The 26944-nt window shown below is 44.1% G+C and overlaps 1 protein-coding gene across 1 annotated transcript in view; it reads left to right on the forward strand.

The window, feature by feature from the left end:
• TMTC1 (transmembrane O-mannosyltransferase targeting cadherins 1) overlaps positions 1–26944 on the forward strand; it is a 149392-nt gene that overhangs the window by 116802 nt on the left and 5646 nt on the right. The window contains exons 12-19 of the mRNA XM_065682077.1: positions 8700–8843; positions 14205–14313; positions 20153–20255; positions 23160–23295; positions 24087–24231; positions 24345–24482; positions 24852–24974; positions 26637–26714. Of these exons, the coding sequence (XP_065538149.1) occupies positions 8700–8843; positions 14205–14313; positions 20153–20255; positions 23160–23295; positions 24087–24231; positions 24345–24482; positions 24852–24974; positions 26637–26714 (976 nt within the window). The remainder of the gene's footprint in view (positions 1–8699; positions 8844–14204; positions 14314–20152; positions 20256–23159; positions 23296–24086; positions 24232–24344; positions 24483–24851; positions 24975–26636; positions 26715–26944) is intronic.

Below are 26944 nucleotides of genomic sequence, written 5' to 3' on the forward strand. Positions count from 1 at the left end.
CTTGATGGCTTTTCAAATGTGTCTTCTTGGAGAAGAGCCCGCATCAGCTGTGAGAATGACTGCTCTGTAGCCTACCTCAGGCACTACGTCGTTGCTCTGACTACTTAAATATTAGGGACCGAGCTAAAAATCTGGGGAATGGAAACTGTTTCCCTATTGAAGCTGCAAAGCTGTTTTCTTACGGGGACAAGGCATCTATTTTGATTTTTATGTGGGCTATGCAGAGAGAGACTTACGGCTATATTACTCAGGTGTTTGAGTCTACTTTTCACTTTTGGCTAATGAGAACCTCAGATCCAAAGGTTAGTGACTTGATCCCACAGTTATTTCTTTTTCCCTAGCCGACTGTCCTTGTCTTTGTGAAAACTTTGATCAAAGAATGACCAGGTAGCGCTTATTATCATCGTGCTAAATCATCAGAGACTTGCTTTCACTGCTCCTTACCACGGGTCAGCAGAAAAATTGGTTCCCAGCACACGTCTGTCAAGGACAACCTTGAGACTTTCTATGAAGGCTTGGCAGGAGTTGCTGAGGCACTCTGCTTATCCCCAGACTTCTGAATGGCCCCTTTGAGCAATTTGGGCACTGTTGCAATGGGTTCTGCTCTGATTTACACCGAAGGCTGAGGCAACTCCCAGACATCTTGGAGACAGCAGTGATTACGGGTGGCGGTGTGGGGCTGTACAGCTTCCTCCAGTGCCTCTTAACCTTGGGAGATGATAGGTGTGATTTCATCCCATCTGCTTCAGTGAGATACAGGTTGTTATTTCATCCCCTCATGTAGCGGTTTGGGGGAAGAACTCACCCAGTGGTCTGCTGTGTGCTGTGGTGTACCTCTAGTTTCTGTGGGCTCTGTGGATGAGCCTGCACTGTTCACGCTGTCTGTAAGTCAGGCACGTCGTGAATTGTTAGTCCTTTGTTTGACTTGAGAGGTTTCTGGAATTTTCCAGGACTTACATGAATCCTGCATAAATTTTTTATGTGTGAGCATAAGCAGGCAGCCCAGTTTGATAACCTCGTATTGCCTCAGCACTGCAGGGAACATGTGAATTTAGCAGGAAACATTTTATTTATTTATATTTAGCTGTAACATTGTTTGACTTAAAATCCTGGTTTTCTCCTCAACTGCAACTCTTAAGCTTCTGCCCCTGCCCGAGTTTGAAAATTTAATGAAAATTCAGAAATTGTAATATTGTTTCATGAGCTGCAGGTTTGTTTTTTAAATGGCATGCTTCTGGATGGGGTTTTTTCAAAGAGTTAATTGGGCTTTTGTCAATGTACAGGTTAAATCTATGCAGCTTCTCTTCTCCCTCATTTCTGTCCCAGAGAGGTTTTCCTCAGTATTATGGTACAACATGTCCCTGTGCTCTGCCCATCAGCTCTGGGGCTCACCCCGCTGAAAGGGTTTGCTGGTGGTAGGGTGCCCATGGGCTGCTGTTCCTGCTAGCTGGGTGGCCAGGCAGGGGGAGAAGGACCCTTCTTCCTTCCACTGATCCCTGCCTGAGATTCAGCACTTACTATTTATGCTGAACTAGCCTCTGGAGATCTCAGCTGAGATCAAGATCCACTGTGCTAACCACTGACTGAAGCTGGAGGTCATCATCACCACAGAGGGCTTGTGCAGTGAGTGAAGAGGTAACAGAATGGGGCAGGGAAGTTTTATTGTCCCCTTAGTGACAGGGCATGGACACCCTGAGAGACAGAGCTGTCCTAGGCCATGTGGGAAGTGTGGCAGAGATGAGCACCATCTCTCAGTGTCCACACTGTAGGTGCTCAGTGCCAAAAAGTGGATGACTTCTGCCCACCAGAAGGTAGAAGACTTTTTGAGGTAGGCTGGGGTACCGAAGGCATCTGGCAGGGGACCACCTACCCTTCAGCAGCAGCAGGGAGAGGCCAGCCTGGGTGGGTGTCTGAACTAGCTATAGGCACTCTCCACACTGACTTCTTGAACAAGACCTTTATCAGGACCTGAGCCAGTCCATGTAACATCAGTGAGGACTCTAATGGGACCCACAGAGCTGCTAAGGGATGCTCTGAGAGCTCCTGGCACCATGCTGGGGTGGGATCACTCCCTGTCTTGTTCCCAGTGTTGTGTTGGGCCCTGAGCCAGGCCATCTCATAGCTGAGTACTTGGAAATGAGTGTGATGTAATACCCAACCTGTGTACAGCCAGGAGTCTGACTGCTTTGTCACGCTTTCACTGAAGAAGATTATGCCTGAGGCTTCCAATAGAACCTAAAAGTGTTAGATCTCTCACCTACTGTTTTTTCAACAGGATTTCCAGGTTTGGGGTTTGGTTTTTTTAAATATAAAAAGCCCCAGCCTGCCACAAACCTTCTGCCAAGCTGAAGGGTGTTACCTTTCAGGAAATACTGATGCAACTACAAAAACTCTTCAGAAGAAAACCAGCTGCTGCTTAACATTGCAGGATCATCTCTCCTGCTGTAAAAGGAATTCAAATGCTGCAAATTGGAGGTCTTTTTGAGAAAGACATAGGATCTGGCTCCATGACCCTACATGTCTCTACATAATGTACAGCAGCTCTTAGAACAAGGTGCCACACTTGAGGATATGGCCCGGGTTGTTGCCAGTGCAGGATTGTTCCCTGTAGGGCGACTGGTCTCAGAGTTACATCAAGTCAAGCTTTGATTTCAGCATAATATAGAGCTTTATTGAGAGCTACGTGGATACATGAACATGAGTGTGAGGTAATATTAAGATTGGAAAATTGGCTTGAAATAGTATACCGGAATAAATATAAAATGGGCAGTATAAAAATTTGGCACAGAAGAAACATTATTCATGTAACATTCTTACTTTTGTTGGCAAAATGATGCTAATAAAATATTACAGTATATGTTGGAATGGGGCAAAACGTGCCTTAAAAACTAGTTGCCATGCTGCCAGCAAGTAATTGGGCTTGAATAATTAAGGCCTGACTGCATGCTTAATCTGGCTGAAGTGAGCCTCGTGGATGCTGAGCACTGTGGCAGGGTCATGCAGGCATGGAGAGAGCTGAAAGCAGGCAGCAGGGATGTATACTGCACTATGGAGTACTTGGGAGAGGAGGTCTGTCCCAGGGGCTTTCAGCCTCTCTTTTCCTCTTAGGAACAAGAGAGGTAAGACAACCTGTTTTGTCATGGCAGCTCAGCGGTGGTAATTAATCACAGCTGCTTCAAAGGTGGAACGTTCACTGCGAATGCTAGCTTTTAAATGCATTCTTTAATCAAAAGATGCATTAACAAAAACCAGGCACGCTCGTTCTTCCCGGCTGAATAAGTTGCTGATTCTTCTTTTTAGCAGAAATTAGCGCGCGTGGCGCCCCTTTGAATATTGTGGAAGGTAATGCAGGCAGGTTTCTTTCTGCTGCTGCCATTGCACGGCCCTTAGGATAATAATAGCCGGTGTTGCTTACAGTTTTTATAGTAGTTTTGAGGACTCATGTTTTAAGTCACTGGGAACAGGTTTATCACCAATACTTGGAGAGTGGTGAGGGGCTGAGCACTGGGCTGGGATACCAGATAGAATCGCACCCTAGTGTGTGACATCTCACGGCTGTCGTAGCTCTGAGAGGGGGCTCTGGACTGCTTTCAATAACCTTTCATCATGCAGTTGCTGTGGGGGGCTGCGTGGACCCTGAAAGCTGGCATTGAAGCCTTTCCCATGCTGTTTGTGGGAGATTTGCAGGCTTTATTGCATGTTGGTCTGGCCCCATCCCCTGTTATTTTCTGGCCCTGCACAGCAATTGCTGTGCAAAACCCCCATAATGCTCTTAACAGCAAGTGAGGAGTTGTCACACTAATGGCTTTTGCCCCCTGAATACCTCTGGCACCAGACTAAGGGCTGTTTAAAGGCAGGACTGGGAGGAGAGCTTCCCAGTTGCTTAAGGAGTCTCCCTCAATCTGAATTAAAAGAATTAAAATTCTTTGTGGATTATAGGTTGTAGTCATGACAACAGATTCCCTCCCTTTCTCTTTTTACTGGAATTGTCTTGTAGTTCAGATTTGGTGGCAAACAAAACCCCTCAAATCAAAGAAAAGATGTTTCAGGTAATAGCAGCATTAAATTAAAAGGCAAAATAAATGGTCATCAGCATTTTGATGACTGTGTTATGTTTTATTACTGGTATCTTCTTGTGAAACTGAATCTGTTGGCTATGCAAGTCAATAAGGCTTTTGTTTGATGGTATTAGAGGGAATTTTGCTAGCCTAAAAGAAGTGGGGATAATTACTAGCAGGACTTCTTGTGCAGTGTATACCTGTAACAGTTAAAGGGAAAGCTGCTTAAATTTATTCTGACAATTGCAGATACAGCACTGGAGGAATCATTTGAATTATTCATTCTGCGACAAGGAAACATCCCACTTGTCTTCCCTTTAGAAATGAAATCCCAGTCTGATTAAAAATATTCTTTTATGGGTTGGTTTCTTTTTTTTCTAGAGCAATTTTGCCATTTCAAAACTTCTATTATAGTTACCCGCAAATGTAGGTTTTTAGAGAAAATTATTCTGATTTCTAAAAGAAAGGAGAAACTGATTTTTTTTACATGAACTGCTTGTAGAATAAGTTTAATGAAATTCAGCTTTCTTTCATAAATAATGCAGCACTTGCATTTGATTAGGTGAAGCCTAGAGGAATTTCTACCTAATCAGATGCATAGCAAGAAGGATATTGCCTGCAGACTGTTACCATTATCAGTGGTGGTGGCAAGGAAAATACAGCTCTGTGTGTGTCCAGATAGATAGAAAGCTTTGTTTCTTGAGAGAGGTTGCAAAACAAGGCATATATGTTCCAACCGATTCCTTGCATCTCGGTATCCTGACTGTAAAATTAGGTCTGGCTTCTGAGTATTGTCATTATTGTGGCATGAAGAGACCTCAGGTTAACTGGAGACCTCCTTGTCCTGGTAATGTGTTTCTGACCCTTCCAAAAAATAAATACATGTAGGAAGAGACAATCTTTGCATCAGAGGGCTCACGGTCAAAATAAGCAGAGTAGACATTGGCAGTTGCTGGAGCAAATTCCGAAAGTATTGAGAAACAGCACAAGCCTCCTGATAACATCAAAATGGAAAACAATGTTCATGTGCCTCCATTCATTAAAAAAAATAGACCACGTACAGCAAACCAGTTTGCAAATGGTGTATCTGCAAGTTTTGCAGAAACATTTTGAGAGTTCTTAAGTAAATGTTGGTTTAATTAGTCATTTATGGTCAAGTTTTACACAGTTCTTTAAATCCAGCCACAAGACTTTGTTCTACTCTGGTTTTATCCGCAGGAAGTCATTAGTAACAGCAGTGGGTGTACATGAACAGAGGGTAGGTTGAATAAAGCCATTAGTGCTTTAGTCAACATCCATACTAATAAATAAAAGAGGGTCTGGTCCCCATTCTCTAGCACTTAGGTCAGTTGGCATAAACTGACCCACAAGTACTCAGTATTTGTATCCTTTAAGAAACAGTGGCCAAACCCAGCTTGGCTGCTGGGACCAGACCCTGGTCTGGGCTTAGCCCTGGAGCACTCCTGGCAGCTATGTGAGGGTGGTGTGAAAGTGTTGGGAGCCATGTTTAACAGTACAACGGCATGGATGGTCATGGGCTCAGCCTCTGGCTCTGGTTACTTGACTAGATGTGATGCTCTCTTAGGGCTTGGTTATAGCTCTGCTGAACTCAGTTGAATAGCATCTAGCTCTACCACCTTAATAAAGTAATATTCCAAATAAAGCTGTAAAGAACTGAACCCTAATGGCAAAGCTCAATGCCATTGCCTTATCTCACTGTGCTCAGATTTTTCTCTCAATGTTTGTTCAGGTATGTAAAATTGCAAATGTCAGAAGTTCTTCAGGCCAGATGCTAAGCGGGTTTAAGCTGACAATTTTTGCTAGCTGGGGTTCTGGTTTTTCATTTACATTTCTTGGAAAAGGCAATGAGATGTAATGAATAAATGTAAAACACAAGAAACAGAGCCCAGGATGCATGGGAGTTGTGCTTGCATCCTGTGATTTGCTGTTGAGAGGTTTTAGCGCTGAGTGCATAAGTGTATTTATGTAGCTGCTGGTCAGAGCTGTGCAATTTAAAGGTGAAATCAGTTCTCTTTTTAATCTTGAGTTTTCATTCCTCTCCACATTGGTGCAAGGAAATCTTCTGGGCCTAAAATGTCATGGGAGCACCAGAGGCCAAGAACAGAATTAATTTCTGAGTTTGAGAGCAAACTCATCAGGTTTAGGGCTGTAAAATGTTAATCTGTTTCTTTCCCAAGACTTGTCTGAAATACTTGTGCCCACTCATAACTGAAGCAGTTTCATGTCAGATATTAAAGTTGTTTTTATGTGTGAGTACTGACAAAAGTAGTACACAGCTTTTATCATAGCCAACTGGGAAAAAAAAAAAAACAGCCTCAAATATATCTCCCAGACCTTATTTTGGTCCAAAACTATGTCAGAATCACATGGAAGAATGGGAAACAAGGCTGAGCCCTTCGTCATTTGCCCTAAGATAGATAAGACGTTCTTCACTCAGGATCCTGGTCAAGGTATCACACAGAGCTGCTTTCCAAGTGCTGAAGAGCAAGCAAGCTTGGTCCTTCCCATTGCTCTCCTGCTGCTGCTGTGGAAAGCATTTCTCCCAGCTCGCTTCAGCTGTGGAGGCTTAGCCTTGATGACCAGTGGGTTTTAGGGCCAAGGTCAAGATCCAACACTGTATCCTCATCACCATCTTGTCCTTTGTTGATTCTTCTCCAAGCGCAGATAGCCTCTCACATCCCAAAATGTGTCAGGCTCTCTGGGTAACTTCAGTGATGGAAGGCGATACTATTCCTGTGCCAAATGCAGTCTCACCGTGAATTTCCTAGTCTTTGCTCCTCTGTGACAAAACCTATTGGGGAGCCCTTCAAAAATTGAGCAGCAAATGCAGGTGGTATGGGTGAGTGGAGACACTGGGCAATGCACCTGAGGGCCTGCAGCAGAAGTGGTTACCTCTGAGAGATAGGATGCTTATCTGTACAGGATGGAGGTTCATAGAGTCTGCAGTCGTTAGTTACTATAAGTGGTGGTCACTGCATTTATCTTCTGTCATTATAATACGTTCAATAAGTAACCTTTGTCTGCTAGGCTTATTGTTGGGTTAAAAAAAGGGACTTTGGGCTCTTCTCTTACTTAGTTGTAGGACACATCCTGTGTCTGTTACTGGTACATGTCCATTTTTCCTGGAGTTCCTTCATGTGTTCCCAGCTTCACCCCCAAGTAAGTCTGTGCCAAAATCACTTATATTCTGTGGAGCAAAAACGTGACTGATACAAACATTGCAGCAGTGTGTAAAATACTAAATTATTCATGGTACTTAAGCACAGAAAATCCCAGGGCTGAACTGACATAATGAAAAACTCCAGGCAAAAAAACCCACCATAGAAAGTCTTAGATTAAGAACAGTTGCAAACTTCAGATTCAGACTGTATTATTGAGTCTTAATCCCTTCTTCCTTTAAATGCCCCTCCTCATGCTGTACCATGAGCTATCATAGCCAACCACTTTTAATGTCATTATCCACATCGCTTTCCCGTGAACAGGGACCTAAGGCAAAGAAATGTCATATGTCCTCATTTAAAACAGAATATCTACAGTGGCAGTGGGATTTGTGACTAGGTCTTCTCAAACCCAAGCATTGTCCATCTTAACCTGCTTCCTTCCTATCATGAATGGCCATCTCGAGTTCACTGGGCAAGCACCTGTGCACCATTTCATTGAGCACTGGACATTCTCAGTCAGTTGGTCTTCCAGCTTGCCTGGGACTTGTGGGCTACTGACATAGACTTATTTATTATAATGAATCTCAGCTTTCCCCCATCTATGACACAAAGGGTCCTGGGTGCTAAATCTTACCCTGGATTACTTTCCCCTCTAGAGTTTTCTGGTGGGAGATCTCCAAACCAAAATATTAATGTAGGAGCACAACTTTGAGAATTTAAGCAGCTTAATGGACGGTAACATGCTGCTTAGTTCATGGAGAATTTTAGCACTTGGGCCAATACGTAGTGTTGTAACTGAAACAGATTGATGTAAAGATCAACAGATCAGTTAAAAGAACTGAACCACGTAGTAAAAAAATATAACTATAAGCTTCGGGAATTCATACTGTTAAGCAGTCTATTTCCAGATTTTCGTATCATTTTGCTTGGTCCTGTAAACATTGTTCAATGGCTGATTTCAAGTTCCCTTTTGCACTTTATTGTTACTTCTGTTGTGGAAAACTGATGTAAAAAAACCCCAACAGACAACAAAACAGATCAATTAAAACTGTTTTGTTGGTTTCTGTGTATTTCAGAACATATCTCCATTGGAAACATATTTTTGATAAAGCAGTTCTTGCTTGTTTGAAAAACATTTTGCATAAAGACATTCAAGCTGCTTTAGTCATTTTGCCTTTTGCTTTGAGGGTAAAAGAGACTTTCAGAAGTGTTCAGTGTTCCCTTTTGCCCTGCAGGCATACAGGAACTGTAGAAGAAGATCTGATTTGCTGTCTCTTTGAGAGTTGAAAAGGTTCCTCAGGGTCCCATGAGGACCTGCTGCAAATGAGGGGAAAACTGTGTTTCCTAGCTGACATCCTTCCCTTTACCAAGTGACAAAAAGCAGTGGTGGCAGCATTAGTGACTTTGGCTTTATTTGTCAGTTAATGAGTGTCTGTAACTTGATGTTTCATTTTCCTAGACTGTACCCTCGTCATGCAAGTGCTCTCAACAACTTGGGGACGTTGACCAAAGATGTGGTGGAGGCAAAAGAGTACTATAGACGGGCCCTTCAGTTAAACCCTCAGCACAATCGAGCTCTATTTAATCTCGGCAACCTGCTCAAGTAAGTTGAACACAGAACAGGCACCAAGGAAATTCACGTTTTCCCAACACTCATCACCAAACTAGTTTTTTCTGCCAACTGGTGGAGGAGTTGCATTATTTCTTAGTGCCAGCCAAGAGTGCCAGCACAAAGGTAAGGCTTAGTTTGGATATCCTTATGCGAGTCTGGATATCCTTATGCTGGTTTGGATATCTTTATGGTAGCTTGGGTATCTTTATGCTGTGTACTACGCCACTTAAGGTGGTGTTTGCAGTTGTGTTGCAATTAGAAAATAGGTGAGGGTTTTACTGGAAATATTCACAAGAAATTAAAATGGTAAAGACAGTCTTACTGCAAGAGAAATGGAAGGTCTTTGTATTATTCATCACATTTGGTTGATTGAAATTAATCTTCAGTGACAATAGTTTTTAAAAATACATATTGTCCTTTTAATTCATCATGTTTGCCTTATTATTCTCTGTGATTTTTTTTTAATATAAAATATTAATACAAAAGGATATAAGCCAGAAGCAGCACCATGACATCTCATGTCAATAATGTTTAAATCTGGCCTGTTGATGGGTTCTTTATGACCCAGCAGATGGGTAGAAGCTGGATTTGTTGCACTAGCAGAGCACAAAGGAGGCATGGGAAAGTCTCTTAGAACTGCTGTTTGTTTTGTATGCAATATGTCATATTTTTCCTAATGTGATAGTTAAGATATTGTGTCCCCCTTTGGATATTACATGCTCAGCATTGTTCTATGGTGCCATACATCATACTACGTTAAAGGTGTGTGATGCTTACGCTAAACTCATTAAAAGAAGACGCTCAGGTTCCACCCATGAATTTACTGGGACTTGTAACGAAACTGTCTGGCATAGGGAATTTCCAGTTGAATTCTGCTGAGTTTCTTACACCCATCCCTGCTCATAGTGTGGAAATACAGTGGTAAATATTAGATTTCACCTCCTTTAAATAAATATTTAAGTTCTCAATACACATTCATTTGTTTGGAGATACAGCATGAAAAGCTGAGATGAATGTCATTCAGAATGCCTCATAAATTTATAGTCTGTGGGATATTCTGTAAAGACACGAGAAATAAAATAGTACCAACACTTGAAGTAAATATTCATCTCGGCTTGCTGTTGCAGGAGGAATGGGAGAGAACTTCTTATTTGCAGTACTCTATATATCCATGCCCCAAACACTCCAATATTCAGTACACTGTTTCTTATAAAGAAAAGGCTCATAACTCTTGTGTGCTTTGAGCATGTTATGGTTTCATTTCCAGAGGGAAAGTGAAATGCCTAGAAACAATGCCACTGCAACACTGAGTTTATTCAAAGGACTGCTTCTCTTCTGAATGTAGAATAACACACAATGTGTCCTGTTGCCGTGATTTAGTCAATGTTTAGTGAAACCATCCATTCAGGGTAAGGAGGACTGTTTGCTCTCTCTGATACAGGCTTCTGGATATGTATGTATGTGAATGTGCTGACACAGGTTTGTGTAACTGTCTGAAGATGCAGATAGATATTACGTGTATTGAGATTTAAGATCTTTTAGAGAGTGAAACATTATCCCTTCCATTTTAAGAAGCAAACTGAGTGATAATGTTCAGTGCTAGTGCATCTGGCTTTCTGCATGGTTTCTGGTTAGGATACTCTGCACTGCATGAAGTGCTATAGCTATCCATCAGTACCACATACATGTTGTAGCCTATTTCCTAAAAAAAAAAAAAAAACCCAAAACCCAAAAAACCCCACCCAAAACCCCCAACCAAACCAAAAAATCCAAACCAACAAAAACCAGACTCTGGCAGTGTCAAATTTATAGTAGATTAAAGAAATAACTTAGGTTGGAATAGACCTCTGAAGATCATTTGGTCAATCCTGCTGCTTAGTGCAAGTCTAATTGGATCAGGTTGCTTAGGGCTGCATCCAGCTGAATCTTGAGCACCTCCAAGGTGTTACAGGGATGCCACAATCTCTCTGTGCAACCTGTTACAGTGTTTGACCACCTTTGTGCTGAAAAATATTTTTTCTTATATCTAATCAGAATTTCCCATGGTCCTACTTGCGTCTGTTGCTTCTTGTCCTATCACCGTGCACCTCTGAGAAGAGTTTGGCTCTGGTCTTTCTGTATCTTCCAGCCAGACAGTAGCAGCCAGCAATGAAGTCACCCCTGAGCCTTCTCTTCTCCAGGCTGCACAGATATGGCTCTCTCAGCCTTTCCTCAAAGCAACGGATAATCTAGCCCTGACTTTCAGTGGCCCTCTTGCATTGGGGAGCCCAACTCTTGACAGACATTGCTCCAGATAGGGTCTGACAAGTATCATATAAAGGGGAAGGATCGCTTCTCTGGCCCCACTGTTGGCCTTCTTTGCCATGTAGGATACATTGCTGGCCCGCGGTCAAGTTGTTCTCCACCAGGACCCCAGTCATCCCTCAACTTGTGCTTACACATGGAGTTATTCCACTCCAGGTGCATGACTTGCATTTGCTTTTGTTGAACTTCATGAGGTTCCCATCAGACCTGGTCCCTCTGAAAGCCAGATCTGCCTTGCAGTGTATTGCCTACTCCCCCACCTTGGTGTCATCTGCATAGTACAGATGAATGGCAAAGGAGTGCATCTAAATTACCTGAATCGGTTTTAAACCAGGGAGTCAAATAGGCTTAGAGGCTTCCTTTCAGGCAGGCAGAGTTAGACACTGCAAGCTCTCCTTGAATTATGGTGTGAAACCCAGATGAGATGTTCAGTTGTGGAGCACTTACTGAGTTCTGTGATTCTGGCTTTACAGAACTAACTTTACAAAATAAAACAAATCTTGACAGTTAAAACATTCCCTAAGGAACTAATTCCTAGGTAACTCTTTATGTTGCAAATGAAATTTGCCCCCACACAGCCCTGTGTATCATCAGACTTCTGTGGAATGGTTTAAACTGGTGCTTGTCCAACTGTGGGACACTTGCAAAAATGTGGGAGAGATGCTACTAGTGGAAAGAGCTTTGTCTTGCTCTGAGCTCAAGCACGCTGATTGTAGAGGGCAGATTGAGAGCTCGAGTGGAAGAGGGAGTCAGGAGAGGGCATTGTAAGGCAGGGTATTTGAAGAAAAGTCAGATTGAGTGATCATAGACTCCTCACATCAGTTGAATTTGTTCTCTCTGTCACAGCAAAAGTATACATTACCTAGCTCTTCCTGACCCAGATCCCCAGTTTATGGTAAATTAGTGTATATGATTGTTCCTCCAATTCTCTGTGCTCTCCCAAACTGCCGGAGATCTATAAAAGCCACAGCCTTGATCCTGCAAAGTATTGGCCTTGATCCAGAAAAGCACTTCAGTCAGTAATTAATTTTCAACTTGCATACATAAAAGTTAAGTATGCGTTTAAGTGCTTGGCCAGATCGCCTGGTATCTTGCAGGCCTGAGCCCTCTGAGAAACTACTGGATCTGCTTCTTTTAATGTAATTCAGTCTGTCACATAAAAAGATGCCTTAATCTTTCCCTCTCTACCCCCACTTTCAGGAGACAAACATTGTTCTTGGATCAAAAGAAAAAAGAAAGAAAGGCCACTTGGGAAGAAAAAGAGTAATTAAGAGGGCTGCCCCATGTTCAGAGTGCATGCTTATGGGTAATGGGGACTTTTACTGCTGCTGAGTGGATCACTTAATCCTTTTATTTCTGTCGCTGGCATTTAGTAGGGTTTTTTTTTGCCAAACATCAATACCTTTATAAAGCCGTCATCTGGTTTTGATTTATAAAAATGTGTCAGGAAACTGTAGCCAAAAGTTTTATAAATGGACAAGCTAGCTGGTCTCTAATTAGTGTCGGAGAAAAGTGGTTATTTATTTGTTTTTGCTTCATTCGTGTAATTCATATGGAACACCACTGGAAGAAGAAAAAGACCAGCACAACTGGCTTTACTTAGCTTAATGCACAGGCAAAATATTCTTCCAGCTACACAACTAGAAAGGGGAAAAATCTGCAAAGCCACATATATTATCAGCTGAAATTTGCACCTTATAAATAAGATCTGGTTACTTGACCATGTCATTCAGATGAAATCTAAGGCCAAAGCAGCAAGGTGTTCACGTATTTTGTGTCCCGAAGCCTTTTGTTTCTTTTTGTACAGAAAAGAAACAAAGTTTCTGCTGTTCATATTCTTTGTACAACTGACCAAGAAAATGTTCCAGTCCAGCTAAACGTCCTTAGATGTTTGCTCATGAAACCTCATTTTTCCAAGGAAAGAAATACACCAAGATACTGGAGAAATGTAGCTCAAATAAATATCCATAGATAAACCCTTAGATTAATCCTTAGATTTTTGTTCAGGAAACCTTTTCTGTTTTCCATGGTAATAAATGCAGAGCAAGTCTGGAAAAAGCCCTAGCTCATCAGCATAGCCAGCTCTCAACTATCACTGTTCATAATGTTAGGATCTGAAGAGCAGACTACTCTAGCCTAATGACTGACTTACTAAGGAGTTATTTAGAGGTCCCAGGCAGATTTAACTTAGCAATATTTTAATTTCAAAGTATAATTTAACTAAGTCATAAGTGGCCCTATAACAGCACTCATTGTCTGGGAACACGCAGGGGGGGGTTAGGAAAATGCAAATGTTTTGGTGTCACCAACCTACTGATGTGAGCAGGGTTGGTGAGAGCAAATGTCCTGTTCCCAGGACCTCAGTGACATGACTGGGGCCAGAGCTTCCAAAGCTGACTGCAAACCTGGTGTTACCCTGACAGCATCCCTTCCTGTAGGGCATGGTGACTTCCCAAGGACACTGATGGGAGGGTCTCGCATAGTACTTCATGCCCGGGGACACTTTTGCTATCTTGTCTTTTCTGTACCTTTAACTCCTGATCGGTTGAATGCATGAGAATGCGATATATTTGCCATAAAGAGAAATATTGAGAGGATATGTACAGTAGCACTGGAGAAGTTTACAAAATCTAGTGTTTATGACTCAACACACAGTGCATGTGGCCTGCACTGCTTGCCTGATAGCAAGCAATAAAAATAGCTTTTGTTCTTCAGCATGTGGGGCTGAGGAATGAGTTGTTTGGGGCAGTATTTTGTCTTCACCAGGATCATCACGTAGTGCTCAGTATGACAGATACAAGAATAGAAGACCAAACAGCAGATTCATTAAAGCCTATGTTCTTCCAGCCCCTGAAAATAACATGTGGAAACAGTGATGGGCTGAGGAGATGCACACTGTGGAGAGGATGCACAAGTGAATCATTTAGCCTTTGTTGAAAAGGTCAAGCTGGGGACTTTCACATCTCTTTAAAGTAGTTAATCAGTGGGATGACTTAAACCTGTGCTTACAGGAACATTTCTTTCTTTCCCTCCTTCCCTGTTGTGCAGGTCCCAAGGGAAGAAGGAGGAAGCTGTGATCTTACTGCGGGACTCCATTAAGTACGGCCCAGAGTTTGCAGATGCTTACTCAAGCCTGGCCTCGCTGCTAGCCGAACAGGTAATGGTGATCTCTTGAGCTTTTGTGACTACTGTGCGTGTGTATGCACTGCAGCCGCAGCACCTCCTGCGCATCCCAATAGAGCACCCTCACCTTGCATGCAGGCATGGGTCCCCCACTGTCTGCAGAGAGCTCTCAGGCTGCGTTAGAGATGACTTTTTTAGGATGGGAGGCAGTGAGTAATTCCACCCACGTGATGTGGCTCTGAATTAAATCACTGTTGAAGTTGTGAGTAAACACCCTCTCTGCAGCTCCCCACGTCTATGGTGAAGTCTTAATCCATTGTACTTTGTTGTGACAGCAGAATAGGCGAGCACTTCCCCCTCAGACACACATGCCTACGTAGGTAACTGTCCTGGGTTCAGCCATAGCAGGTTTTTTTTCTCCTTCTTAGTAGCTGATGCAGTGCTGTGTTTTCGACTTTAGTCTGAGAACAACGCTGATAACACACCGATGTTTTAGTTGTTGCTAAGTAATATTTACTCTGAACAAGGACTTTTTCAGTCTCATGCTCTGCCAGTGAGGAGGGGCACGGGAAGTCAGGAGGAAGCAGAGACAGGACACCTGACCCAAACTAGCCAAAGAAGTATTCCATACCACAGCACGTCATGCCCAGTATATAAACTGGGGGGACTTATGCAGCAGGCCCAGATCGCTGCTCAGGTTGGGCTAGGTATTGACCAGCAGGTGGTGAGCAATTGTGTTCTCTCACCTTGTTATTTCCCTTATCGTTATTATTATTGGTGGTAGCAGTAGTGATTTGTGTTATACCTGAGTTACTAAACTGTTCTTATCTCAACCCGTGGGAGTTACGTTCTTTCCATTCTCCTCCCCATCCCTTCAGGAGCGGGGAGGGAAAAAGGGAGTCAGTGAGTGAGTGGCTGTGTGGTTCTGAATTACTGGCTGGGCTTAAACTATGACAGTAACTTTGAGATTTCATAATAAATTACTCCAAAGCTAGGAAATGACAAAAAACAGGTGGGCTCTGCAGCCTGAATCCTGCCCCTTGCATGCATGCATCGGGATATGGCCCTTCATTACTGTGGTACGATGATCACATGCAGGGGATGGGAAGGTTCACTAGCTTTATGTTGCTCTTAATGAACAGCTGTTCAATATTTTATTTAACCTCATTGTTCAATATATGCCCCCAGGCCTTATTTACTGTGCATGGCCAAGGCTGTGCTCTGGAGGCAGGATTACTCATTTCCTCTCAGGCTTGCTCCCCATGCTCATTACCTGGGGCTCCCCCTACTCCCTGTAGTTAGGTAATTTATTTCTACAAGGTCCCTGTGAGGTGAAATATTGCCCCCATGGAGAAAAAAGGAAATAGAAGCACAAAATGCCTGCGTTCAGAAGCCACAAAGTGTGGGTGCCCGTGTTAAGACCACCAGGCTCTGCTTTTCTCCATGCCTGCAAGCAGGAGATGAGGGATGCTGTGCTTTGGGCATTGCTCCCATGGGCTTTGGCCATAGCCAGTGGCCCCAGTTTGAGGATACAGGGTTGGGGGGCAAGGTCCTCATAACTGCACAGCTCCAGCACACCTCTACACACCTTTGAAAACTGATTTTTTTCTCCGCCGGGTTTCAAATCTAACTGTTCCATAGCATGGTGTGCTAAAGCTTTCTATAAAGATTGCCAAATGCAAATACAGATAAAGCAGAAATGTATCCTATTTCACTGTTTTCCACTGATCTGGTTAGTGAAACCTTTCTGGAAGGGAAGTCGATAAATTTCAGCAAAACTATAAGCAGAGATCTTGTTCTGATTTAGGCTTCTTTAATGATGTAGGCACTCTGCAAAACTCATGTATGATATATGTGGATTACTAAAAAATGTGCTATTTTATTTTCCCTTTTAAATTACTTTCAAATTACATTCTTCCCTGTGAAGGTGCTGAGGCACTGGCACAGGTTGCCCAGAGAAATTGTGGCTGCCTCATCACTGGCAGTGTTCAAGGCCAGGCTGGACGGGGCTTGGAGCATCCTCGTCTAGTAGAAGGTGTCCCTACCCATGGCAGGGGGTTGGGACTAGATGGTTTTGAGGTACTTTCCAACCCAAACCATTCTAGGCTTCTATGAAATATTTGAATACTGTCAATGTCAGCTACACGGGCATAGAAATACAGTGTATGAATTGAAAGAACAGACTCACTGAATGGGAGCTATGTTTTGAATGAAGCTGTCAATAAAGAGTCTTCTGCAAGTATAGGAAATGAGTCCTCCACAGTAATACCTGGTTTTAATATTAATTGAATTTATTAATTAGAACCATTGATTGTAAGGTCAACAGAGCAATAAAATGATTATAGAGCCCTGAGGCCTTCTACCCAAAGCAAATGCCATTAATAAGTCCAGCAATAATTCATCTACTCTTACATATAGATTGTTCACCCTCTTGAGTAAGTGGTAGGGAAAAGAGATAGATAATACAATTTCCTCAGAAAATAGCTATTTCCTGCAGGCTTTTAACACCTTTTCACATTCAGCCACAGTGAATGACTACCTGATCGTGCAGCTTCTGCCTCACACACTCATCCTAGTGACTGCAGTAAGGGCTGTCCTACAAACATGTGCTGCTGTCCGTAGCTGTGGGCTGCAGAGTGAAACCCTAATGCTGTGTGCTTTCTGGAGGGGTAAGGGCAGAAGTTTTGGTATCTTCAGCCCAAAGGATGATGATGGGATCCCACTTTTCAGTTTTGGGTTTCCTACTTTGTCCAAGCAATCATGTCCAAACTGTCTAAAAATTACAAACGTGTCTTTCTGTCTACTTGTGGCCCAGTGTCTGTCTCACAACTGAAGGATATCTGTGATGCCATGCAGTTTATGCAGTAAACGTTGGGATGTGATAGAAAAAGCCTGAAGCGTCATAAGTGGCGCATTAAAATAACTCACATGAGATGACCGTGCTCATGACAAGCTGCTGCTTCTTCAACTTTGCACTAAGGATGAGAAGGGAGGAAACGTGGATGTGGCTCAGTGAACTGTTGCCAGGATTACCTTGGTTGGTCCCACACAGCATGTTCACCTTATTTTAAGGGCGATGAATCCAAAATAAGGCTTATTGGCCCTTTCTACCTACAGATGTAAAAAGTGTTCCTAAAAGAAATGTCCCATGAACCAGGGAATTAGCCTGTAACTCAATGTAATTGCCCTCTTCTCTCTTTGACAGTTGGTTCTGAAGTCAGAGCTGACATGGAAAAAACTACCGCCACATTGTATAAAACAGTTTGGCTTGTTTGTGCCTTTTACCACAGAATCATAGAATCATAGAATAGTTAGGGGTGGAAAGGACCTTAAGGTCATCTAGTTCCAACCCCGCTGCCATGGGCAGGGATGCCTCACCCTAGATCATGTCACCAAAGGCTTGCCCTTCTTACTGCTTTTTCTGATTGGTGTTGTATTTTGGTCACAATGTATTTTTGTTTTCCTTGCTCTCCATGATAACTGCAGCGGTGCTAATATCAGAAATCAAACATTTTTGTTTGCTATTTTCACAGCTCTCCTGGTTCTCCAGGATTTCCTCTGATGGACTTGAGCAGCACCTTCTTCCCAGCGTGCGCACGCATGTGTGTGTGTGTGTGTGTGTGTGTGTGAAAATTGAGCCATGAAAAACCAGACTTAAACCCCTTGGAGTTCAACTGAGAGATTCTCACATGCATAATATTTTTAATATCATAAAAATCTCATACTTTTTGTAAGCCAATCTTCTGCATTTTGTGAGGTTGATGAATGTTTCATGAGCATCGGGAGTGGCATTATAAACCGTTAATGAGAATCAAGCCTTGATGAGTTTAGAGCATTTCTTCCAAGAAGAGATGCTATGAGAGAGAAAGCTCTGCCACAAAAAACTTGTCCCACCCATCCCAATTCCTGACTGTGTTTAATGCAAACACTCTGTTAGAGAAATCATCCCAGACTGTGTGCTGAGCCTGAGGCATGCAGGTGCCAAAAAAGCAATGCAACCATGATGAAAATGCTAAAAGTGCTCAATATTAGTGAGTGTGAATGTTTTGCCATGGGACACTGCTAATCCAGTTTAACACAGCTCTTCCGTGTTTCAAAGATGGGGTTTATGGTCAGTAAATAAGAAGAAGAAAACTGACATATGTGCACACAAAGCCACATTCCTTGACTGAAAATTAAAATCAGAGGAAAAGAAACTAATACAGAAATCTTTGAAAATATGCTTGTTAATGTCTTGGTAACACAGATGCTTTCTCAATAAATTGTTCTTCATTTTAGTCAATGCTGATGATAGCTACACTTTTCCTGACCCCTCAGGATAATGATGTCAGATTCACATAAATATACCCAAAATGTCCAAACTTAAGCACTTTTTAAAAATGTGTTCCTGTGTTTTATCACACACTATCTTTTCTGCTGGCTGACCTTTATCATGTAAATGTGAAAGCACTTAACCATGGCAAACTGTGCTTTCATCAAGTCATACTCTTCCAATGGATTAATTCCAGCTCCCCAGTTCTGAAATACAAGGTGAGAAAGGAGCCCACACATTTAATCAGCTACAGAACAAAAGCTGCCATCAGGTACACCATTTAAATCTGGAAAAAGCCCCAGAGGCTCTAGGATTTGCAGGGCTTGAGGAAAGCACAGTCCATAGCTGGGAGTGGACTGACCCCTTATTTCAGCAGGGGTTCAGCTCCCAAGCAGGACATTTGCTTTGGTGGCTCCTGGCCCTCCACAGCGGAGAGCCAGATGGCAGATTTTGCTTGGGAGCATTGTCAGGAGGCTCTGGAGTTTGTTGCCATAGGGTTGTACCACTCCATGGCAGGGAAAGAATTGAAGAAAGCATCTTTGGTGCTGGAGGCTTGCCTGACACCCCTCTGCACTCTGCTTGTTTCTGCTGTTCACAGCCTCCTTCCATAAATACATGCAACAGCAAGCCTCTGAGATTAGGGAGGGGAGGAAGACTGTGATAACCCATGCTAGTGAGCATGCAGGCAGTGGGCACGCTCTGGCTGTTTGGAGGGAAATGGAAAGCTTATTAAATTGCTATTTATCCAAACGAGACACCTTATTTTCATGTCAGGACCAGGCTGCCTCTAGCTCAGGCTAGAGAGCAAACAGCCTCTGGGACCCTTTCTGTAGGCAGGGTGTTCCCAAAGAAAAGTTCTGTATTTTCCAGAAATGCTCAGCACCAAGAAATGCCCTTTAAATCCATGCAAAATGTAAGGGCTCAGTACATCTGGGAATCAGCGTGGTGGCACATCCCATGAATCCCAGTGAGCTACATCTCATGCATTGACAACGCCTGGTTTTAATCTGGATCTGTCAGATTTTCCCCACTCTTTCATTGCCCTCCATCCTCCTCCAGCTTCCCTTGTCTCCCTGTAGAGCTCCCCGTCCCCCAGGCATCACACACGCCAAGCTTTCACTCCTTGTATTTTCCCTGCTGCCTAGGGATAGAATAGCAGAGCTGCAGAGGGGAAAAGTTAGCCAGGGAGATGCTCATTAAACAAATAAATGAAAATATATCAGCTCCCAGATGACAGATATTTCTCAGCAGAACCAACACGACCCCTGTCGCTGTGTGTTACCTGGCTGGGTGCATGCCCAGCTGGGGCTCACTGACATTGCACAGGAACCCCTTTTTCCAGCTATTATTTTTGTTTCACAGATAGTTCCGATTGAAAACGTATGAGGGAAGGATGTTTGAATTGCTCTGGGGTACAGATGGCAGCTATACTGCATCCATGCCATGGGGTATAATTCTGGCCTCCTAGACAGTGGAGTGGGCTCAGACCTTGAGCTCCACGTACAGCACATGGTGCTGACACCCTTTCTGCCATGACTAAGAAATCTCCTTCTCTTTTAAGGAACGGCTTAAGGAAGCAGAAGAGGTCTATAAGGCTGGAATAGAGAATTGTCCAGAGAGCTCCGATCTGCATAACAACTATGGTGTTTTCTTGGTTGATACTGGTAAGTGAGAAGCAGCAAGGAATTTGCCCTTTCTGCCTTATTTGCTTTGTTTTATTCAGCAGTATGCATCTGAAAGGGTGTGAAAAGCTTCCAAAGCAATAGATGTACCTCCACTGTAGCTTGGAAATAAATATTCCTGTGCTATCAAGATGGCACAGCATACTGGAATTTGTAATCAATGCAGGCACTGTGCGGCAGTGGCGTTCAGCCCAGCTGTTCCCTTCAGTGTTTCTCAGCAACTTTGTACAGGCGGTTGTCATCTTCAGTTTGAGCTGGGCAGCACCCCGACAACACTGCTGTTTCTTCGGGAAAGCATGGCCACATCAAACCGAATTCCAGGCACACAAGTGGATAGTTACGGTCTTTGGAGCGCTTTCAACTCTGCTTGGTGACAAAGCAACTCTTTGACTGTAAAGGTTGAGTGCCACCACTATAAAAATAAACATGGCTTTTAACAACAGTCATCTTGTGAAAAGAAAACCCAAGATACTCTGGGGTGAATTGATTTCTCAGGAGCTCCATAATGACATCCAAAGCCTTTCTTTTCTGAGCTCCTGGTTCATATTCAAATTCCATGGACTCAGGCACTTCCTGCAGTCCACATAACAACAACAAAAAATGCTACTGTAATTGCTGACTTTTATTGACAGCTTTATAAGCAAAGCCAAGTTTGACAAATGACTAGTGGAAACCAAATTACTGTCTCACTCTGGTCCCTTCAGGATGGAGCTGAGACCCAGTGACAGAATATTGTAATCTTAAAGTGTTTGGTTGCTACCCATTCTGCCCCTTTGCCACTGTGCCTGTGGTGCTTGGGAAGACAGGACAGTGGTGCCCATCAGTCTGCAGCTGGCCGTCCTACCTCTGAGCTGACACTCAGCCGCTGGTCTTCTGTAGTATCAGTGTGAAATACACACGAAAGCAAAATGAATATTCATAATCAAAAAAGGCATCTTGGCATTAGTGACAGAGGTTGAGTTTCTGAATTTGTGCCCTGCAAAATTCAAGCTTGTAAATAATAGAAATTCCTCAGTATTTTCACACTGACATTGTGCTTATCTCTGCTTGCCATCCCAGATAAGCTGCCCTTTTCCTGCCAAAAACTGTGGTCCAAATGCACTGCAGTGCACTTTCTATTTTTTGCACTTGTGCCAAAGTGAAAACTAACTTTTCCTGGTTTACTACTACGCTTCCCTACACACAAACAAGAAGAAAAAACCCCACTGCCTTCTGGTACTTCAGGCATTATGTGTAAATAACCCTCCTGGAGACATGAAGGAAGCAGCTGGTATTGAGCCCATCACAGGCTGGGCTCTTCCCCAGTGGGCACAGGGAGAGGCTGAGAAGCACCGCACCAATTAACTTGCAGGACTTTGTGCAACAAGCCTCCAGCAAGTGTCAGCTCGGGAGCCACAATAGGCAGCTCTGCAGTGGTCATAGACATTCATTTCCCTTAACGATGCGCATTACCCCTGTCTGTTGAGCAGGGGAGGCAGTGGCTGACTTAGACTGAGGTGCACACCCAGCTGCTTCCCAGGATGTTTTGTACATGTGATTTTCAAAAACATCTGCCAGAGGTGGGAGAAGATGAAGGCTTCTGATGGATGTGTTGAAAAAGTCCTACCTTGGAAGATGCATCACTGGCCTTTGATGAATCTTAAGTGCTTCTAAACCTCCCTACAGACGTCCCTCCTCTCTCCTGTAAAGGAGGTGCTGAGAAGTGTCACTGTTACTTTAATGTTACGGAGATAGTCTCAGAGAAACCAAACGAGATCTGAAGAGCTATGAAAATACAGTTCCCACGGCAGCAGATGCTCAGTGCCCCAGCATGCACAGGCTGCTTTCAAGTTCTGCTTTCCAGCTAGAAATTGAATTAAATACGTTGTGAAGTGATTCGGCTTCAGAAAATGCCAATACTCCAAAGCTTTGTTGGTGGACGAAGCTCTGTGAGTATCGGTTTTCATCAGGAGATTATCTGGTCTACAGTGTGCAAACCAATTTAACAAGCACTGGGGTTAAAAATACCATATTCACACTGCTGGAATGCTAGAACTTTATACTGTGCTCCATTAATTTATTTAGTAGGTAGCCAGCAGGCCCTGCCTGAGGGAAGCACTTCAAGATCCTTCTCGAGGAAAGCCATTACTTAGCTAAATAGAAATATAGTGTTAGAAATACAACTTTAGGCTTTTGGGCTCGTGGTCTGGTGCCTTTGCTTTTGCATGGTATTGTATTTTGTGCTGGTGCTCAGTGATGTCATGGACTGCAGGACCTTGCACCAGTACACACTGTCACACAGGGAAGCAGTGCCACCCAATGGCTCCTCTGCAACATGGAGTTGGTGCCTACATGATCCAAAATGGGCACCTGGACGCCTCTGGTCTGGGATTCATTGCCTCCAGGTAGGAATTAACTCGTCACTGAAAGCTACTCCCAGTCCAGTTGAGCAATGCACAGAGACTGAGCAGGGCCAGCCAACAGAGGTGGAGAAAATCAGCTCTGTTTGGGAAGATCTGAAACTATTTGCAGCTCTGGTGAGCTTGTGGGGTGTATCGGGTGGCTTATTCTCCATGTCTGTGTTGCCTTTCTCTGGGGTGGACTCTGTGCTTAGCACAGTGGGTGTATCTCCCCTGCAGCATGATTGCTGCAACAATTGACTTGACTTGCTACAGCCCACCCCATGAAAATCTGCTTCTCAGGGTCGCCTCTGAATATTGGAGCCTCTTAGTCTGGACAGCAGTTTTGCTTATACTGAATCTCAAAAGGGTGAGGCAGTATTTCTCTCTCCAAATGGTTCCCATGCACAGAGCAGTAGATGAAAGAAGCACCCAGAGCATTACTGTCTGCTGAATTTGTGACAGGCTTTGTTTAATGCACCAGTTTAATTGCTGTGTTTCTCTCCAGGGGCTCCTGAGCGAGCTGTGTTCCACTACAAGCAGGCCATCCACCTGAGCCCCACTCACCACGTAGCCATGGTCAACCTGGGCAGGCTTCACCGCTCCCTGGGGCAGAACAAAGAGGCTGAAGTGTGGTATAAGCGGTAAGAATTTAGGATGCTAAACAGAGGTTTCTCTCTTCCCCCTGTAAGGCTTGTCTCTGCCAAAGAGCCTCTGATAGATGAATCTGTCAGTGCATGTTTCTTTCTCCATCCAGATAAAATCCTCCAGGTAAATCTCCAGATTTACATTTGGTTATTTGGCTATTTTTGGGGAACGCTTGGAAAAGCAGCACAGACTCAGGCAGTGTTGACTTCTCTGGACCATTCTCAATCTGCAGGATGGACACACTGCTGCTTTTAGCTGGGCGATGCTCTTAAGATGAAGTTGGAAGTTCCTTGATGGCATGAACAGGTTGTTAGCAGGACTTCTACCCTTCTTGAAGCTGGTCTGTGCATGTTGCACCAATAACAGCTATAACTGCTGCACAGACCACCACTAAATCTTTGACACCATTGGGAACTCTGACCCATCCCAGAAATGTGCTAGTAAGGCAGGCTCTGACTCCTAGTATGCAGCAGGGTGGATTGTTTTTTGGGTGGGAGGGGCCCTCCTTTTTGGCATCCTGATTTGTGTTCACATTTTCCAGTTTCTGCCACTATCAGCCATTCTCACTCCTGATGCACTTTGGAGGTGTCCCTCTGTCCTTTTCAGGTGGCCAGAGAGATTGCTGCTGTGGGCATGCTTACCCCTCCAAGAGATCTTTAGTTTATGCTTCTCAGGGTGGGATGAGCAGGGTGCAGAGCTTAGCTGTTCTATCTCAGGACAAGCCACACCTCACTCTTCTGCTTTGATCCCCACACCACCTGGAGCGTCTCTTTTTCCCAAATTCCAGGGCACTGAAGGTGTCCCGGAAGGCTGAAATCCTGTCCCCGCTGGGGGCTCTATATTACAACACGGGGCGGTATGAAGAAGCTCTGCAGGTTTACAGAGAAGCAGGATCACTGCAGCCTTCAAACAGAGAGATCCGACTGGCACTGGTGAGTGTGGGGCAAGACCATGGAAGTGGAACAGCAGCCACTGAGTGCAGCATCATCTGTTAAGGAGGGCTGAGCTTTTTAATGCCATAACCCTTTATAATGTGGCTCCATAGGCTCAGGTTTTAGCAATGATGGGGCGGACGAAGGAAGCTGAAAAGATGACAAACCATATACTCAACGAGGATGTGAAGTGTCTGGAGTGCTACCGCCTTCTCTCGGCCATCTACAGCAAGCAGGAGCACTATACTAAGGTACCATGGCTGCAGAGTGCCTTTGTCCTGAGGGCTCACGCACAGAGCTCAGGTCGAATTTTACACTCCATCTGTCCAGAGACATGTCACACGCCTTAGTGCACATCCAGTAGGTTTATTTTTTTACTAAAACCTCCTTTTTATCTAGATACTGGGACTGAAGTTAAGCAGTATGGGCTTTTTGTTACTTACTGCTCCCGCTGCTATCAGCCCCACTGCCACTAAGCCACAAGCATATAAAATATCATTTCCATGTGTGTTAATGGTGTGGGGCAAACAAGGGAAAGGAGGAGGGTAACTTTTATGCTGGGAGGCCTAGTGGCGAAGGCCCAGAATACAGTAATACAACGTCCTCTTGCATTTTCACAGGCACTTGAAGCTATAGAAAAAGCTCTTCAGCTAAAGCCAAAGGATCCAAAAGTCATATCAGAGCTCTTTTTCACTAAAGGAAACCAGCTAAGAGAACAGAATCTCCTTGACAAGGCTTTTGAGGTACGACTGCTCTAAGCCCTGTGGATAGTTCTGTAGGTTTAAAGATAAGAGTTAGGTCACTGCATCTAATGCTCCCTGGAGCGTGCACCCTGGCTGTTGCTCTTGGGAGCTCAGCAGTTCAGCAGTGGTACAGGTAAAGCTATCGTGCACCTCATTTTGCCAGACCTGGCTGCAAATTTTTTCCTTATTCATGTGTGGAAATACAGCTCCCTGCTCTGAGAGGTTTAGTACAGAGTCATGGTGGGATTATGGAGGAGCCTAGGCCTTTTCTTATTGACCAGACCCTTGGTCCATTCAGCCCCAGCCCCCTTCCCAGTGATGGCCAACCCCAGGTGGCTTAGCTGGAAGCATGGGGAATTGTGAGAACCCACCATGTTGCTATTGTGTGACCAACAGGTCGAAGGAGGTGATCCTGCTCCTCTACTCTGCTCTTGTGAGACCTCACCTGGAGTATTGTGTGCAGTTCTGGTGTCCTCAACATAAAAAGGACATGGAACTGCTGGAACAAGTGCAGAGGAGGGCCACGAGGATGATCAGGGAACTGGAGCACCTCCCGTGTGAAGACAGGCTGAGGAAGTTGGGGCGTTCAGCCTGGAGAAGAGAAGGCTGCGTGGAGACCTCATAGCAGCCTTCCAGTACCTGAAGGGGGCCTATAGGGATGCTGGGGAGGGACTCTTTGTCAGGGACTGTAGTGACAGGACAAGGGGTAACAGGTTAAAACTTAAACAGGGGAAGTTTAAATTGGATATAAGGAGGAAATTCTTTCCTGTGAGGGTGGTGAGGCAGTGGAATGGGTTGCCCAGGGAGGTTGTGAGTGCTCCATCCCTGGTGGTGTTCAAGGCCAGGTTGGATGAAGCCTTGTGTGGGATGGTTTAGTGTGAGGTGTCCCTGGCCATGGCAGGGGGGTTGGAACTAGATGATCTTGAGGTCCTTTCCAACCCTAACTATTCTATGATTCTATGATTACCTAATAGCTAAGAGGTTGGCTTATCCTGTGGAGCAGGAGGCTTGAGAGCTCAGAAGTTATGTTAGCATTAAATAATAGTACAGAATATTAGCGGGACAGTTCTGAATATTCTCAATACCCCTCAAGATATGTAATTCTGATTTGAATCCTTTCCTTTTGTGACACCATAGAAACGATGTTGTTTGACAGAGTCCAGAAGGTCCTTGTTGCTGCTTCTCCCATGCACAGTGGTGGAGTCAGTGGAGAGTGGTAGCATTGCCCTCAGGTCCTTCTGAAACCCCCACACAAGTGACTGTACCATAGTCTGCTGCCAGCTCCAAAGCCTTAAAGATGAGGAGCATCACAACTCACACATGGCTTGTGGTTGGCAGGCACCTGCCCAAGGAAATGACGCTGATGTGCAGGAGACCCCCGTGGTGCAGGGTGCAGAGAGAGGGTCACAGGGGTTGGCATGGCTCCTCATATGGTGCTGTGGGCAGGGAAAACCCGCGAGATGAGCTCGGCAGTGAAGCAGTGTATTAGGTTGCCTCTGCTGTGAAGAAGCTGAAAATCAGCTTGTGCACTGTATGTGAGAAGAATTTGAAATTATATTTTAAATGGATTCAGAAGGAGAGGAAACTTTCTCTTTCCCTTCCAGCACTGGTTTTGTTTGGAGATTCAGACTCTTAACCTAAAAATGTTTCTTATTTATGTAGAGCTATAAACAGGCTGTGGAGCTAAACCCAGACCAAGCGCAGGCCTGGATGAATATGGGAGGCATTGAGCACATCAAGGTATGACATTTTTGCTTTTCCTTAAGATGCCGAGTGCAGAGACTACTATTCAGGACAGAAAGCCAAATTTGTATCAGGCTGCCAAGAACTGAATGTGTGTGAACAGTGAGTGTCCCTGACATATTTTACCCAAAAAGGGAGGAAAGTCTGCTCACCCCAACTAGAACTTCCCAACCAGATTGCTTTGGAATATCTATCTTGCAATGTAAATCTCATATTTTAAGAGGGCA

Source organism: Lathamus discolor, chromosome 1 (assembly GCF_037157495.1).
Source record: "Lathamus discolor isolate bLatDis1 chromosome 1, bLatDis1.hap1, whole genome shotgun sequence".
Taxonomy (NCBI): domain Eukaryota; kingdom Metazoa; phylum Chordata; class Aves; order Psittaciformes; family Psittacidae; genus Lathamus; species Lathamus discolor.